Source organism: Archocentrus centrarchus, chromosome 14 (assembly GCF_007364275.1).
Source record: "Archocentrus centrarchus isolate MPI-CPG fArcCen1 chromosome 14, fArcCen1, whole genome shotgun sequence".
NCBI classification, from domain to species: domain Eukaryota; kingdom Metazoa; phylum Chordata; class Actinopteri; order Cichliformes; family Cichlidae; genus Archocentrus; species Archocentrus centrarchus.
This window is the reverse complement of record NC_044359.1, coordinates 35,911,962-35,930,729: the sequence shown is the minus strand read 5'-3', so window position 1 is coordinate 35,930,729 and position 18,768 is coordinate 35,911,962. Positions and strand designations below refer to the sequence as shown.

Genomic DNA, 18,768 nt, shown 5'->3' with positions numbered 1-18,768 from the left:
TCTCTGTCTTGTTTGTGTGTTGTGCTCGCTGTGCTGAGAATCAGCTGTTATTTTTTTTTCTGTACTTCAGCTCCCGGACATACTGCTAGCGAGCGCAGCTATTAGCACTAGTGACCGTCCGGTACCGGAAGAACCCCTTCCCCGTCAAAATATTTTTGATACTTTAATCCCTGATTTGTGACTAAATATAGACCTGCAGTAGAAACGTATTTAGGAGAATGCTTGCAAATATAAAGCATTACAAGATTACGCTCACGCAGCCCCCAGTTTGTCAACATAAACACTGATGACGCAACAGCAGCAGTCAGCTGATTTACGAGCAGTCTGTCTGCACAAGCGGAAAGAGGCGGAGCCGGTGAGCTCTGATGGAGCAGAAGGAAATGTTTTTCTAGTGTCCAAAAGAAGCCTTTTCGTCCCTGTAACCTCCATGAAACCTTTACTGGGAAACAGCTGGAGGTCCTTCATCAACCACCTGATCAGTAAGTGAAGAAACGAGAACTTTGTAGCTGCTCCATCCACCCTGTTTGTTTCACACAGGGAAAAACTACAGTACGGAAGTTAAAATATGCAGATGAACCGTTGAAAAAAAGTATTTCTTATCCAGTTACTTAGGTAATCAATATAAATAGAATAGTCAATTGCTAAAATAATCAATAGTTGCAGCCCTAATGAAATTTGCAACATACCATAAGCCAATGCATCACCTTCTCACACAGAAGCAACAGGATTCAGGTGATAGTTATTGTTGTAAGTAAGTAAAATTTATTTATATAACGTTTTTCACAGACAGAAAGGCACTGTACAATAATTAAAACACAATATCAACCCCCCACCCCCACCCCCAGAAAACACTATGTTGAAAACATAATAACATTACCATATTAAAAGAATAAAAATAAAGTCAGAAACCAGAAAGCCTGGTTAAACAGAAAAGTTTTTAACTATTTTTAAATGACGCCACAGAGTCAGCTAAACGGAGCTGGAGTGGTAAACAGTTCCAGAGCTTTGGTGCCACTGCCTAAAAAGCTCTGTCCACCCTGGTCCTTAGTCTTGTATGTGGGACAACTAAAATACTTTGATTTTGTTGTGTGAGAGACTGTTGACTTCTTTTTTTTAATTTTTTTTTAATGTTTTTAAATGCCTAGATAAATTTTAAATATCTGATTTATATCGGTATCAGCCGATATCCAAATTTAAAAGATCGGTATCGGTATCGGACATAAAAAAGTGGTATCGTGCCATCCCTATAAGGTACATATTTGGGCAGTTACACAAGTTTTGTAATCTTGCATCTGTTCATCACCACAGGAGATTTTAAATCAAACAATCAAGAAGTACTTTCAGCTTTAATTCAAAGAGTTTAACCATTTTTGTTAACTGTTAAGGAAATACAGCCATTTCCTCCTTTTTTAGGGGCTCAAAGGTAATTATGCAAGCTAACTAATTTATAATATAAGGATTATTTTTAATACTTAGTTGAAAGTCCTTTGCAGTCAGTCATTACTTGTAGTCAAGAACCCATGCTGTGTTTCTTCCCTTGAGATACTCTGCCAGGCCTTTACTGCAGCCGCCTCGAGTTGCTGCTGGTTTGTGGGTCTCTGTGTTCAGTTTTGTTTCTCTTTGGTGACTAAAAAGCATGCTGTATGAGATGACATCAGATGACTGACATGGCATTGAAGAATATGCCATTTCACTGACTTGAGAAATTCTTGTATACAGGCACTGGGTGCCCTCACCACCCACCGCCTGTATAAAAATGGCTGTAACTCCTAAACAGGTGATGCAAACCCCTCAAATTAAAGCTCAAAGTGCGTTTCAGTGGTGTACGGAGGAAACGTGTGTCACAGTCTAAATACCTGTGTGTAAATTCTGTATGCCTCTCAAATTCTCATCTTTAAATGTCCAATCAGGCTGCACAGTTTAGATCCATTCCCTCAGTTTGCTGATGTATATATGCATAGATTTTCATACAGTTTTCATCATCATCATTTTTTTTTAACCACACCACATCATAAATTTTGAAACAGTCAGTGATACACTGCTAATAAATAAATGAATAAAATCACATATGAAGGTGCTTCTATTGTTTCTGTGCACAGTCATTCTCAGCCCTTTCAAACAGTAGTCCATGTTTCCTCAGGGATTCATCCGTGGAACACCAGCTATCCAAAGTTGACAGATTTTAATAAATACTTGTTCATTTTAGAACATATTCAATTTAATACTTTTCTCATTTTTATATTTTGTGTTTATCAGTTTGACCTTTTCTGTCTGTTTCTCTTTGGTGCTGTCACTATAAATCATTTCCTAACAAATCAGTTAATATTATAATTAATATAACACACATTCTTTTTCCTATTGGCATCACTATTTGTAGTAGTTGTAGTAGAAGTAATACAGAAAGTGATGTATCCATGAATACTGGCTGACACTCGCTGCATGTTTATCACGCCGAGACTTTACTTTGAGTACTTTTTGTTGAGTTTACTGAAAAATAAACACTATCATCAGCATGTTTTTGATCAATCAGCACACACAGTATACACACTTCTCAATCACACCATTACACTGCTATTATATACACATATCATTAGGTATACATGTTTGTGACTGTGTTTTGTATATCTGGTATCAGAGGGTAAGTATCTATCACAGAGAGCTTGGCTCATTCTTATAATGTCAAGCCTGTACAGTGAAATGTTAATCCTGCCCTCTGGAAATCCCTTTTAACCCAAAATAAATCAATGTCTCTGCCTTTGATCATGACACACTGAAGAGCTCAAACAGACTCTGATAAGAGTGTCTTGATCAAGGCTAATTAAGCCAGCAGCAAAAACACACTCCTCCTCCTCCTTGTTCTCTGTGTTTTTTCTGGGTTAAAGGGCAGTAATGCACTTTGAATTTATCATTTAGTCTCTTGTTTGCTGCGTTTTTGATTGCGAGGCTGACGAGTAGTTAATAAGGCTCAGGTGCTAGCGTAGGATCTGGCTGCTAGTAGCTGCTGAAGACACTTGATACTCATGGCAGCAAATTATCGCCTCAGGTGGGACCCTGTACCAGCCAGTTGCCATGGTGACATCGCAAGGGCAAGTGTTAACTCAGGCGCTGCCTCCGGGAACCATCCAGATCCAGAACTCACAGGTAAAGCTGTCTGAACCGCAATGCTTTGGCCAACACTTTCACTCCCCCCCCCTTGTGCCCTCATGGTCTCAATTTGGTCTTTACATCTCCCAGAGTCCCCCGGTGTGCCTTTTCATTGTCTCTGTCTGAACACAGCCCCCTGCTGCCAAACAAAATGGAAATTGTTTATTCCCCTGATGTTTTTCATGATCTTGTCAGGTTCCAGTGCAGATGAAAATCACGTGAGGACTTTTATTGGTTAAAGAGAGATTTGTAGATGATGTGATTTAGACAGAAACAGGAAATACATTTCAAATGTCATGTAAAAGATTCACTTTCTTTCTGATTATTCAAAAACCTTTTGTTTAAAATAAAAACAAGAAAAAAAAGGACACTTTGAGATGTGAAAAGAACCCAAGAACAATATTGCAAAATCATGGACAGGAAATATTATGACCACAAATGTTTTATCTCCTTTCCAAAGGCTTTAAAACTGTCAAAGTCACATGAATGCCTGGAATTGAAATTTTTATGGCACAAGGACACGTTTGTGGTTTTAGTATTTTCCTTTCTTCTAGTTCAGTTTTCAGCATGAAAAGGTTTCTGTGGTTGTTTAAGGATACTTGTACCATACTGTATGAGACATTTACTGTATGCTTCTCCTGTGAATGTCCATTGTTGTAAATATGTTGACACTTATTTGAGTGAATCGTTACATTTAGCTGAGGAAAAGTGTCTGCCCCCAAAAGTGAATTTACAACAGATTGTTGATCCACACAGTAACAATGATGAGATGTTCAGTATCATCTGGAATATAGAAACTGTATGTTGCTGTCAAACTCAGGAAATAAAAGGATAATGTGTCATATTAGTTAGCTGAGCTGCATGCTTAGGACAAAAGCCTTGCAATTAATAGATGAAGTAATTTATACTAGATGTTGCCATAGTAAGGTGAACGACTAAGTTATAGAGTTGTTTAGTTGTTCAGATACTTAACTGTAATTAATATTCATACATACTATACATAAAGTGCATTTTAATGTAATTATATGACATTTTAAATCAATTTAATTTTATATTTAATGTTCATCTTAAGTGCTTTTTGTAAGGTAAATACCATAAAAAATTAGAGAGAGAGAGAGAGAGAGACCAACCATGCCTTCTAAGCAAAGTGTTTAGCGATGGTGGTGACGTAAGATTTTCAAAGTGATACCATAGGTGCAGCTACTAAAAATCTCAGATGAGTTCAAAACTCAAAAGAATACAGACAAGGTCTGGAGGTAAAATGAAAAACTAAAAATATAGTTTGCAAGAAAAGCACCAAAATAAGACAGGAAGTAACAACAACAGCAAAGACAGGGAAGCACATATATGGGAAATAATATTGACGTGTACAAGAAATTAACCAAGGTATAGTTATGAGCATGGCAGACAGTTATGTATATGAAAGACTCTTTCCCACCTGTCAGCTCTGATATAGTTGAGCGGTACTGTATTAATATCAATAAATAAATACCCCCCCCCCCCCCCCAAAAAAAAAACAACCAAACAAACCAAACAAACAAAACAAAAACAAAAAACAAAAAAAACAAAAAAAACAAAAAAAAACAAAAAAAACAAGAGGAGCCTTTTAAGGATTTTCTTGGTGAAACAAATGTGTCTGGCTCAGCACAGCATGCAGGCCATTATTTTGCTTGCTTTACCTGCTGAACAGATTTAAAAGAAAAAAAAGATTAGGCCATTCAGTATTAGGTTCCTTCAAGCATACTGGCAAATTAGTCATAAATAAACTTTTCTCTTTCTTTAAGATTTTTGAAGCAGTTCTAATAATAAGCAAGAAATACTTTAAAAATGTAATTTTACTGTGAGGTAGAAAACTAACTACTGTTTCGAAAGGGTGATCTAGGCGGGAGAGGCCTGTTGGCATCCAAAACCTTTATGACTTTCCTTTTGTTGTACAGAGGCCCTCCTCTGTAGGGAAGGACTACAAAACCTCCTCTAAAAGCAGAGCATCAGGCACTTGAGCCCTTGTTAGGTCTGTGTGCAGGACACAGGATCTCCTCACAGTCATGATGTCTTTGTTTTGCTCCCTTCAGTGGAAGCAAAAGGAGTCTGGCCTGGATAATTGGCACTGACTCATTAAAAGACAGTCACAACAAAGGCCGTAGACACCAACAATTGGAGAGCAGACGCAATATACTGTATGAACGTTGGCTGAACATAAAACCACACAGAAGAATTCAGTTTCTCTGTAAACATGTGGCTGATATTAGCAGTAACACATGTAAAATGAAGGTAGTGGTATTTATAGCTTCCCTTGATTTCACACCACTATTACAGCCACAGGAGCTGTAAATAGAAGAGGATCTGTTTATCTGCACAAACAACATTTTGATTATTATAGATTCAACGTGGTTGGATTTTATCACTGCACCCTGTTTTCTTTTTGTGTTAATTTCAAACACATTAATGATAAGAAAGCTGCAGATCACTGGACCAGGATAGGTGGAGTTAAGGCCAAACAAAGACTTGCCTCCACAGGCTCCACACTTGCCTTTACGTAGAAATGAGGAGAAAAGGGAAAAAAAACTGGGAGCAGGGGACTTTAACAGTGCTCTGTGTTGGATTGAAGAGCGGCTCAGTTTCAGGCAGGTAATTCTGTGTTTGACAGTAACAGTGACCCAGCTGATGCCGAGTTCTACATGTGTGCTGGGAATTGAACACAGCCCCATCCCCACTTTGCCGACAAGCCCCGAGTAATCACACTCTCGAGCTTGGTGCTGCCAATTAATTTAACCTCGCCTTCTTCTGGAACACACACACTCCCAGGGCAGAAGGATCCACGTGACACCCAGCTGCAACTGTAATGAGTCTTGTTTTGTGTTGGGAGAATGGGGGGGGGGTTTCAGTGTGTGTGAATGTGTATTTATGGGCATTATGTGGGTTGAGGGTGGGTGGGGGTCAGCACGTCTGTGTCTGTGGAATCTTTCCACACTGTTCTCTGTAGAACCTAATCAATTTTATGTGCTTTAGCAACCTTGCATTCATCCATGTTGTCCTGTGTGCTTATGCACATATAAAATATACACATAAAATAATAATAATAATAACCATTTTAGAAATGTAATGTATAATCCTAGAGCTTTTTAATCATTTCATTTCATGAGGTGATATTTCTTGCAGCTGTACCAAATGGCTTTTCCAGCTCTTATATGGAGTACATAACATTTTGGGTTGTATGTCTGTGTAGATTCTCAGTCATCCAGGTCATAGTAGTCTCTGGAGCTTGAAAAAGGCGACTGGACTTCTTTTTGTTTCTTGAAGACGTTTCACCTCTCATCCGAAAGGCTTCTTCAGTTCTCAACCAAATGGTGGAGAGACCCAGGTATTTAAACCCCTGTGGGCGTAGTCCCCTGGAGGTGGTTATGACCCTCTATTGATCATGTGCGTGAACACATGTGCCCAGGTGTGAAGAGGGCGTGGGTCATATTTAATCAGTGGTTTCAGTTGAAACCAATTTAGGACTCCGCTCCATTGTTTCCTGTGGCCTATTGAGGTCACTGGAACAAAGGTGTGAATGGGGGTTGAGACGTCTGGGAAGGGAGCTCAGGACAGCACTGTAAGCGGGGGAAAGTTGGTGACGTAATCCACCTCCTCTGTTCAATGATGGTTGTTCACAGTGGACATAGAGGACATTTTGGGTTTGTACCAAAATATAATTAATCATTTTTAAATAAATAATCATTTTTAAATAAATCATTTTTAAATAAATAAAATAAATACAATTTTCATGAAAATTTAACATTTTTCTAGTTTTACATTGGTTGTAAGGATACCTGTCCACCGACTGAATTTTGTTGTTTATTTTCATATTTAAGAGAATGACAAAAGTTTTTAGCTAGCCATAAAGACCCCGTCCTCTGGATGATGAAATATCCTTTTCACTGTTATTACTTCATAATAAAAGTCTCATGTCAACATCAGTTTCCTGACAAATGGCAGGGACCTATTCAGAAGGCAGAATGATATCCATAAGCGTAAAAGGGAGGACAGGCAATTCAGGGACATAACTTATTTCAAAGATTTTAAGCATTAAAAAAATTATTAATGGAAAAAATATCATTTTGTCTAAAACATTATAAGTAAGGCAGCAACAGAAATGAAAACTATCAAATTATTTGGACTTTTATCATTTTAATATTTTAATATAACTTTTATTGGTAACTGGAGGTACTTTTGCTAAAAAAAAAAAAAAAAAGTGATTATTGTAAAAATAAATTATTTTGGATACATATCATTTTCTATGGTAAAGGGGAGTTAATAGTATAGTAGTGTATGACAAACTTGACCAGTGTTTATGCAAAATGCACTCAGTTCTGTCATGGGGACTCAAATGACACCAAGTACAGAAAATGACCAACCAATTTCAGATCATCTCTCAGCTCAGCTCAGCGTGGAGAGTAAGCTCTTCTTCAGTGTTTTGGCCGAGACTTCCTGCTGAGTAACAACCACACTGATACCTCAGAGCAGAAAAGAGGTATACCAGGTGTTTCGGGCTGTATAGAACATACAGGAGTGGTAAACCCAGCTTATCAGGAAGTCAAGCGAGGGCAGAGGCTGCACAGGCTGGTAGAAACAGCACTAGTCATGTTCCCCAGAGGGTGAAAGACCTCATTTTAGATTACTACAACAAGTTCACCCTGAGAGTCTCTTCAGGTTGTACAACATCTGACCTGATACCAGCTGGAATCACAGGGTGCACTATATCGGTGACCCTATTTGCATTAGCAATGGACATGCTGGTGTCTGCGGATCCAGAGCGCCGTGGTCCTATTAGAGCACCTTTAGGGACAACCCTACTGTAACAACAACAGCTGTGCCAGGAGCTCATGTGCTGGGCATGCGTGAGCTTCAAACCCGCCAAATACCGTTCCATGGTCCTGAAGAAAGGGAAGATGACTGACTAACGGAAAAACCAACGAAGAGCGTCAGAATGGTCTTCAGCTGTAGTCGGAAGGACACAGATTCAATCAAGGGAACTAGTGCCGACCTGGATGAGTGAATGAGGGCAAGAGACAAGTCTGGTCTTCCGGGCCAATCCAAGCCTTGGGTTTACCAGCCTGTGATCCTTGCAAGAATCCTTTGGTCCCTGCTCATTTATGAGTCGTCCATGACCCTGTTGAAGGGATTTGAGCACAAAATGAATGCTGTCTATGCAGATTCCTGGGCCTACCTTGCAGCCTGTGTAGCATTGCTCTGTATGGGAACACCAACAAGTTCAGGCTCCCTCTCAGCTCTGTCAGGGAAAAGTTTGTCATAGCTTGTGCCAAAGCAGTGCAGCAGAAGATGTATGCTGATCTATGTGTATTTTTTAGCCTGTCACTCTATATAATCCTGTGTGGATTATTTCTCTAATCCAAAATAAATTCAAATTTGTGCACCCATTGTTTTTGTTTTTATATATGCTGAACAACCATTCCACCCTGGAAAAAGAACACCTCAAAGAAATTATTAAAAGTCCAGAATTACCATGACATTCATGCCTGTGAGTGTGTGTAAACCTCTGAATACAACTGTGTATGTATGTGTACGAACAATATTGACTGTCATATAGTTTTACCTAACACTGGTATAAGGCCCTGAAACCTTCCACCACACACGCACACACACACGCACACACACACACACACACACACACACACACACGCACACACGCACACGCACACACACTGCAGGCTGTCAAAGACTGTCAATACTCTGAGAGCATCTTCAGCACTCACACTCCAAACAGTAACATCTGAATAATGATTTCTCACTGAACACAAAGGCGAGTGTACTGCAGGTCAACACAAGTGATCATCCAAGCAAACACAGGCACACTTTGTATCAGCTTCTCTCTAACTCAGCAGCGCCAAACTGAAACTCAAAGTCCAAGCCCCACACAAATACTGTAACAGACTAGTCAGGGGTGCTGGTTTTTTTTTTTTATATTTTAAGTATCATTACTCAAATTCAGTTACCATGGTGACACTTGAGGAGGTGTTTCTGCCCTTGCCATAGGAAAAAAAGGTAATTGGTAGTCTCAGTTTGTTTCCGTGGCAACAATAACTAAGCTCTACACTCCTCTCTTTTTTCTTTTCTTCCTCTCTCCTTTCTGTCGTCTGTGGGTAAAGGTAAACGTGGACCTGTCCTCCTTGTTGGACAGCGAAGACAAGAAGTCTAAGAATAAGAGGGGGGTCCTGCCCAAACATGCCACCAACATCATGCGCTCCTGGCTCTTCCAGCATCTCATGGTGAGGCTCACACAGGTTTTTAGACTCTGTGTTTGAGAGCAGGACCCTTCAGTGTTTAACAGAATTGTGGAGCAACAAATTCCATTTTAACAGCCAGAAACTGCTTGAAAACTGAAATGGTGTTTCCTTCGTCTTTCAGCACCCATATCCCACAGAAGATGAGAAAAGACAGATCGCAGCACAAACAAGTCTAACCCTCTTGCAAGTGAACAACTGGTAAGATGCTGTAACCCAGAAGACCCATGAAGGCCTCGTCTGTGTGTGTGTGTGTGTGTGTGTGTGTGTGTGTGTGTGTGTGTGTGTGTGTGTGTGTGTGTGTGTGTGTGTGTGTGTGTGTGTGTGTGTGTGTGTGTCTGTGTGTCTGTGTGTGTGTGTGTAAAAGAAACACACAGCTTCATGTGAAAGGAAGTTTTCTTTAAAATTGAACTTGAATACGCAGGTGCATATATCAGCGATACTGTGGTGCCATCTCCTGGTTGCATACAGCAAGTACACCTGGAACAAACTGCTGTCTTCCTTCTCAACATGAATTTTGTGGCTATGCTGTTTGATATTCTGTTGGTCCAAAACTGGATCGTGCTCAGAAGTCCTGCTGACTGGTATTAACCCACAAACACTGTGTCCGGTGCTCGGACTTATTCAGGTCTGACATTTCAATAATGAAGAGATCTGTGTAAAGTTATGAAAAACTATGCTGAGCAGAATTTGTTACATTATGTACAAAATATGCATTCAACCTTTTCACCTGGGTATGGCTTACAGATAAAATGTCTTACTCATGTATGTTTATAATGTTTTTAAATGTTGATGGTGTTATATATATTATATTGGATGTTTTGTATGTACTTGATGTTCATTTTATGTCTTTCTTAAATGTCTTTAACTTTTAACACAACAATCAGATATATAAAAGGCATGCAGAGTAATTTTGTTGGATTTATATGTGCCGCATTTCCTAAAATCACTTTTTTGTCTCTGTCTCACAGGTTCATCAATGCTCGTCGGCGTATCCTTCAGCCTATGCTAGATGCCAGCAATCCTGACCCAGCTCCTAAAGCAAAGAAGATGAAGTCTCAGCACCGCCCAACACAGCGCTTCTGGCCCGACTCCATAGTGGCTGGAGTACTGCAGACGCACAGATCTCAGACAGGAAGCAACTCAGACAGTATGCCAACAGTTACATTTTCCAAGACAAGAAAAACTAACAGCTTTCCCTGCTCCTTAAATTATCCTTTACTTCTTAACTTTCCTTGCATGTGTTCTCTTGATTTAAAGGTACAGTCTGTCATTTTTGAGTTTATTTAATAGAAAAAAGGATATTGCACATCGATTAGTGTGTAATTATGCCTTCCAACAAACTGATACATTCTCATAAACTTAGAATGAATCAATTAAAAACATGCAGGAATGGGCGCCAGTTTGTGGAAGCTGTCATGTTCTTAAACACAGTGGCCGAGATCAACATCATCATTCCGCCTGATCACATTTCATGTATGTGGCAAGAGACTGGCCACCTTTAATTTTTAGGTCAAAAATAGCCCTTACAAACTACATATGACCATTTAACATTAGTGCACGTATATTTTCATCATCTCTTTCTCATTATATCATCCTCCTCTTCATCTGTCTCCTCCACCTCTGTTGTCTCTCCTCCCTCATTTTCATCTCATCCTCTTCCTCCTCACCTCAAGCTTTATCTTATTTTGTGCTGATTTATGCACAAAGACATTCATAAATATGATTATTTATTCCCAAATTACCGTAGTTACTTGTTGTCAGCATGATTATATTATTAAAATATATTCAAAGAAAAAAAATATATGTATACACACTAAAAAAATTGAGAACAACATAACTGTGTAGTGGCAATATGGTGGCTATATATATACACACAAAAGTACAAAATGTGAAACATGCTCGCCGGCTGCAGCCATTACAGTACAGTCTAAATTTCATGTTTCTGACCTCTCTTGGCTGACTTCATGCATTTGTGCTACAGCGGCCACCGTAGGTAGGATTATGCACTAAAACTGGGAGGGGAAAGAAAACAGAATTCAGTTGATCATAATCTGCATCTACCAGTGACATTTTCCAAACTGCACATTAAAAAAAAAAACAAAAAAAAAACTATACACGTGTGTGTTTGAAACCTGACCACTAGGTGCCACTATTGACTCTTTTTTAATTTGTGTGAGACTGTGTGACATCAAGAGTCAACAGTACAGTATCAAATTCTGGAAAAACTCCTAAATTAATCATAAGCTCAGTCTGTATAAAAACATTTTCAAGTCTCTTGGGAATACTTTAATACCACATGGTAGGTTATAGACTTTAGTTACTGGATGCAGTTCATTATTTCCTGTCTCAGTACTCCATCCGGCTGACTGCAAACACAGAGAACAGTAGGGTAAAGTTTTGTAAAGTAGATTTCTCTGTTAACTGCCCAGCTAAACAGCCTGGTACCAGTTGGATAGTATGGATAGTTTTTCCTTTCATAACAGCTGTTTAAGGAGTAACAGTTGGATTTTATTTAGGGTTAAAGTCAGAGGTGTTGCTGCTTTGACTGACAGGTCTGAAGACACTTGGAGGATTAGGCCTCACTGTAGTCACTGAACTCAACCTTCCCACCGTCTTTGTGCTAATGGGGCCTTTTGTCATTTTTTAAAAAATGAAATGAAATGAATTTTATTACTATGTAATAATAATAATTCATACATAAGTATGATATTAAGATGTGTGGTACAGACCAGCTAAGACATTAGCTTCAGCTTTGATGAGTGAAATTCTAGTATTTTCAGAAATGAGCAGCCGCATGCTGACCATGATAGCTAGTGGCTCAAAATAAATAAATAAAAAGACTAACTAACATGGTGTTGGCCAAAACACTGAGGCTTCAAAATGTGGATTCCAAATTACAACAACAGGCTTATTTACAGTATGTAGTATATCCTCAAGTAGCTGCCACCCTCTGTCTCTGGGCCTGTAGCCACTCTGGACCTTGGCTGGTTGAAATGTTTTTAAATAATACTGAAGCATGCACAGACACAGAAAAAGGTCTGTCTGCCTCTGTCTGTCTTATTTGGTCTATCATTGGGTTTTTAATTCATCTGTCACATCGTAACCTGTCTTCTCCCCAATCCTCTCTGCTGGCCTCTCTTCAGACCCACTGAGTATGGACAGCCTGCAGTCCCTATCTTCAGACTCAGCCACCCTGGCCATGCAGCAAGCCATGCTCGGAGCCGATGACTCCATGGACGGCACTGAGGAAGAGGATGAAGAGGAGGAGGAAGAGGAGGAGGAAGGCATAGAGGAGGAAGATGAGGAGGAGGACGGAGAGGAGGAACATGAAAGAGGGAGGCAGCTGTCCAGCAGGGGAGCAGGAAGGAGAGATCTGAGCATGGAGCACAGCGAGGAACTAGAGTAGAGTCAGGGCCAGCTGACCTCACAAACATTGATCTCAGTTGTGAACTTAAAACGGCCTCATTCAAACTCAGCTAGTACGCCTCTAATGCTGAGTGACTCCTGAGAGTATTTAAGCACGTATTAGTTCTTTATGAGAGACTCTTATGCAGAGCTTAATCAGATACAATGACCATCATGTTTATAGGACAAATATTAGTTTAATGATGATTTGTGTTGTTGCATTTTAACACAGTATGTTCCCATGTAGTGAGCTCATGAACTTTTTGGAGAGTAGCACATTTTTATAGCTCTGGTTATTTATGGAGAGGAATGACACAGGAACTCAAAGGGTGAAAAGGTCAGTTTTAAATTGAGGATGTTTTCAAGCATCATTTAAAGATGTCGGGTGCTTTCACAGGGACTGACTTTTCTTTTTTAAAGCAATGAGGAGTAGCGTTACATGGATTAAAGAACTGAAAATCTTTGCACAGTGAAAATCTTTGACTGTATGTTTTAGCAACTACTTAATTGAATGTAATATTTTATCACCTGAAATTAGTTACTAAAAGGGCTGCAGCCTTTTTTAGACGTTCTCTTTTTCATCTGAAAGTGCTCTTCATTTTCAATTGACAGACCGCAGTTTAATGTGTCATTTCCCTTCCTGAAATAAGAATGAGAAGCCGAAACAAAGGAGGGCGGGGGGGTATGTGTAACACCATCCAGATGTTTGCAGACGTGACTGTTGGCTTCCACTCTGGGACATCATTCACACCTTTTAAATGACTCATAGGTTCTCAGGTCTAACAGTGCTTTCATTTGACGTGTTTCTTCCTCATGAGCAAAACACTTGACTCACTGCTGCCGCATGACTTTTAAACACTCTTGGTTTATATTTTCTCCTCCCATGAGCAACAGTAACTGTAGTAAACCAGTGTATACTGACTGCACATATAGTATGTATATTGGATTTTTCCTATGTTTGTTTTCTGGTGTTGAGGGTTCGCATATTTATTCAATTTTTTGTGTGTGGCTTCAGACTTCATGTCGTCCATGACACTTTCTGAATAAGGCTGTTGAAAAAGCTGGTGGCCGTGCACATACAGTATGTACTTGACTCCCAACTACGACTCTTTGGAAACTGCTCGAGTATTTCTGTGACCTCGATTGATTCTGTCAGAGTCAGAGCCTGCCGGTCACTACAGACTCAACACTGAGAGGAGTGACGCAGAGGAGCCCGGCGACTTTGGAGACAAAGTCATGTACTGACACTGACTTCTTTTTGAAGAAGACATTTTTGAGGAGAACATAAAAAAAGGGAAGAACTTATCTTCCCATTTTATGTGAAGGCTTTTGAAGAAGCTGTGAATCAATTTCAGCCCCGTTTTGTATTAAAACAAATGGAATCACTCGTTTCTAATGTGAAGTCTAGAAAAAGAAAAACTGTTATATTGAATGTGCTGAGTGTTCATTGTGAAGTATGTTTCCCATTAATATTCTTTTTTTTTTTTTTTTTTTTTTTTTTTACTTTTTAAATTTATGGATCTTCCAGAGTGAGCAACTGAGTAGGGGAATATTTCTATTTCATTTGTACACTTTGTTGTTGTCATAATCTATTGTGTTTCAATAGAGCAATTTTAATAATTAAAACATGTAAAGGTACTGATTTGACTCGTGGAAATTCTGCATTTGTTTGAGCTGAGCAAACACATGCAGGGCCGTGACGTTCTGCAGAGGGTCGAGGCAGCTCGAGTCGTGAATAGTTCAATACAAAAAAAGCTCTAAATCATCTTTACAAAAGAGCGTGTGACATTTATAAACCCTCCTCATTGTAACATATTTGTAGATTACAGATTTAGCAGTTTAAATATTGGTTCACCGCCCCCCCCCCATTTTCCTGTCCTATCACGTGTAGCCTTCCACCCACTGCTTATATCTCAAGCCTGTGATTTAACGTGCTGGAAGATGCCCACCCAAATGCTCGCCCACCGTCTCAGCCAGCTACCACAAAAGAATCCACAATCTCCTGAATTGTGGCCTCTGCTTTCTTTGAGTAAATCACTGTATTGTTTTTTGACATGCTTATATGTGTGTAATTGCCTTCCTGCATTGTCTTCAACCCCACCACAGAAGGTCAGACTCTCGCTGCAGCTCTTAAATATCTGTTATTATTCACCTTTGTTACTCCTCCTTTAACCACATTTTTCTGGCAGGAGGAATATGAACTCTATCAGCCACATAGGACCTACTTAGTACAGGCAACATGTAGTGAGATGATTAGCTACTTGATTTTTTTGTGAGGAAGCAGGGGTCAAAATGCATGGGAGAGGAAATATGTGGGAGGGAAGACACAGCCATATTCACACAAGTGGTCTAATAAAAAAAAGTGAGACAACAAAAAAAGCATTTGCTCAATAATTATTCTGCATGGACATCATGAGGAGCAGAGTCGCTGGTCTGAACAGTACAAACACCAGTTGGAGGGCAGGTGGTATCATATGTAATAATTTACCCATATGGTCATTATGGGAGGTGTTTTAATTCACCAAAGTAGAATGATTGCTCATAAAATGCGGTGAAGGCCCACAGCGGTCCTGATGTGCAAATCAGTCTTCTGACTTTGGTATAGCAGCAAAAGACTAATCAAAAGACTGCCCGTTAATCACCGGATGCAGGCTGTTGTTGTATGGTTAACTTCAGGCCAGTAGGGTTAAAGGCTCAATTAATTCAGACTGAATTATTCAAAAATGGTCAGCTCCAAAAATTATTTCCATCTGAAAATCTGATTAGATTAGTTTTTAATGTAAAAAATCCTGGAAAGGTTAGCAGTGTAAAGAAACAACCCTCATTAATATGAATGGATCCACCGGGGGCAGCAGTACTAATCACTGAGCCATGTGTCGCCAATTCTGGGGCTGGGCACCCCGGCAAGTTGGCCCAAGAGGAAAAATAAGTTATAAACAACCCTAAAATAATGCTCACAATTCTTTATTGAGTCTGCAATCAGAAACAAACTGTACAAAGTTCAATTTGTGGGGAGGAGATTTTTTTTTTTTTAGGGGACATAAAAATGCCGTTTGCAGGCAGCTGTGGTCTAAAAAGTTCAGCAAGCTGTTTCCAGAGACCAGCAGGCGGAATAATGCACCTTGTTTTTCTGCTAAAAGGAGTATGATACTAACTTTATTTAAGAAAGAAAATGTAAAAATTGACAGAAAATCCGAGCGAGTGCTGCTCAGGGTATCCTGTGAATGTGGGAATGAGGGAGGTTGCCGTAGAGGAGCATGTGTAAAATGACACTGCACTGTTTTGGTAGTTGTTCCATAATCCTGCTGACAAACACACAAAAACAGCATCTTGAGGGAAGAACAAGCAGTTGCGCACAAAAGTAAACAAGCTGCGCTGGAAACAGGTTGTTTGTTGCGAAGACTCTCGTGTGAAAAGAAAACTTGTGCGAACTTTAGTCTGAAAGCTCCTGCGGGACCACCAGGCCCCGCAGGAGCTGCCTCGGGGCCCCGCATCGGCCACCACCTGGCCCCACAGGAGCTACCACCTGGCCCCACAGGAGCTACCACTTGGCCCCGCAGCAGCCACCACCTGGCCCCACAGGAGCTACCACCTGGCCCCACAGCGGCTAACACCAGGCCCCGCAGCGGCAAACACCAGGCCCCGCAGGAGCTACCACCTGGCCCCGCAGCAGCGACCACCAGGCCCCGCAGCAGCTACCACCAGGCCCCGCAGCACTACCACCTGGCCCCGCAGCGGCTACCACCGGGCCCCGCAGGAGCTACCACCAAGCTTCGCATCGGCTACTGCCAGGCCCTGCAGCAGCTGCCCTGTAGCAGGCTTTGTTACCGGGCTCCAGCCATCTTTCACCGCGCTCAGCAAAGGAAGGCTTTGACCGGTTGCCAACTGGAGGCAGCCATCGGCCCTCAGGCTCTGCTACCGGGTTCAAACGGTAAGCCTATTGGCATAGCCATTAAGACGAGCTAGCAGGTTTCAATTGTCAGAAATCAGGCTAAACAGGCAACCATCAGACCTGCAGTCAGGTTTGGATTAGGGATTATCATTATACACAATGCCACCAAAGAGAAACGCTGTTAATGAGGACGAACTGGAAGATATAAAGAAGTCCCTTAACTTCTTGTCGGAAGAAGTTACAAACATCTCAAAGCAACAAAAAATGATTTTGGATTTAATGGGAGAGATAAAAGACCTCAAAAGACAAAATGAAGAAAAGGATAAAAGGATTACTGTTTTGGAAAATCGAGTTTGTGATTTGGAACAATATCTCAGACTAAATGATGTGATAATTAGTGGACTGGAAACTACTCATCGATCATATGCAAATGTTACTGCCGCAGATAATCGGGAACCTTTCGAACACCTTGAGATTGTTATAAAATACATTGCTGGTCATTTTATTTATTTATTTATTGATGTTTGATTTGCATTTGTTATATAGGTGAATATGTGTATATATGCATATATGGATATATGTATGTTTTATTTTCCTACACGTTTATTTATTTTTCATTGTTGTTTTTTTATTTTATTTTGATTGTTCGAAATAAATTGAATAAAATAAAAAAAAAAAAAAAATGTTCTAACCACACAGCTATCATTTCACTCCAACAAGATCAGCTTCTGAGGCCAAATGTGTGCTGACTTCCACAGAGGCATCTTTGTTCAACTATATCACATCATGTGCAGGCACTTTCTCACAGGGGATCAAATGTCTGCATATTCAAAACTAAAATATATAAATTAACTTCACATTAATTTATTTGTTTACGAGTCACATCTACAGTCTTGTCAGTCATTTTCGTAATTATCACTTCTATTATTAAAGCTGTGATTGTCAGTGTTTTGTTTTTTTAATTACCACAGGATGAAATGACAGCTCAGGGCACACGTGAAGAAATTAGGTGAAATAAAGTGTGAAATCATAAAACACAGGGAGAATTTGAACTGTAAGAGAGCTTGTTTTAATCCATACCAACATTACTTGTTGACTTATATAATGGGCTTGCACGAATGTATGAATTTTTAAATCATACATGTTTGAGGAATTTGAATATATGACCATGTGTGGTTCGGACAGTTTTGTGTCATCAGAGTTGAGAGTAAACCATCTATTATGCAAACAAGCACAACGATACACTGTAGCTCTCTCACATTTACACTATAAAATATCATTAATCCAACAGTATTCTTCCTTCAATGCCAATTCCACTCAATGTACAGCATAAACAGCCTGCCAGGGACAGAGACGAGCCATCTGCTCTGTTGTATGGTACAGTACAGTATCTCTGCAGTCACTGTTGGGCTGAGCTGCAGCAAAAATAGAATCAGAATAACAGAGGCTGAAAAAGCCACTGGTGATGGTTCACTTGTTTGAAGTGGGCTGCAGCCAGCGTATTTCACAGCGTGGACACCATAGAAACACACACACACACACACACACACACACACACACACTGTAAGGCCCAGTGTTGAGAGCTGGAGGTCTGCTGTAGTCAGTGCCATCTGGGCGCCTACATGCTCCCAGATGTCATCTCTGTAATTAGAGTCAGACCTGGCTCGGCCCGGTCCAGCCCAAGAACCAACCTCTCATTTACTGGGGCCCTCCCTGAATACTTAAGGAGCTTTCCAACACCACGCAGGTCTTTGTGGAAACTCAGTCTCTGCAGACATATTTTCTAATAACACCAGCAGAGAAAGCTGAAAGATCTGAGGTAAGGTGGTAACAGCTTTCATCAGATGTAAAATATTCTTTGGATAATTCCATTTCTGATCCATTACTCAGGAGGATTATTTTATCAATGAAGATATATCAGATTTGCTGCTTTATTTGATTTATTTCACATGTAGTGAAGTATGATGGGATAAAAGGGAAACAGTGACATGTGACAGAGGTCATGAGTTATCTACAGCACTAAGAGCACAGAGAAAAAAA

General features: G+C 40.1%; 2 protein-coding genes across 2 annotated transcripts in view; both read left to right on the top strand.

Annotated features, from left to right (window-relative positions):
• The window catches only part of pknox2 (pbx/knotted 1 homeobox 2), a 138,323-nt gene extending 124,034 nt beyond the window's left edge, over positions 1-14,289 (top strand). Inside the window, exons 8-12 of the mRNA XM_030746466.1 lie at positions 3,044-3,141; positions 9,294-9,413; positions 9,553-9,629; positions 10,400-10,578; positions 12,575-14,289. Of these exons, the coding sequence (XP_030602326.1) occupies positions 3,044-3,141; positions 9,294-9,413; positions 9,553-9,629; positions 10,400-10,578; positions 12,575-12,837 (737 nt within the window). The 3' untranslated portion in view covers positions 12,838-14,289. The remainder of the gene's footprint in view (positions 1-3,043; positions 3,142-9,293; positions 9,414-9,552; positions 9,630-10,399; positions 10,579-12,574) is intronic.
• A 4,204-nt stretch (positions 14,290-18,493) lies between these two features.
• Positions 18,494-18,768, top strand: part of LOC115792447 (pannexin-3) — a 7,147-nt gene continuing 6,872 nt past the window's right edge. Inside the window, 1 exon segment of the mRNA XM_030746983.1 lies at positions 18,494-18,547. The gene's annotated coding sequence lies outside the window, so the exon portion shown is untranslated.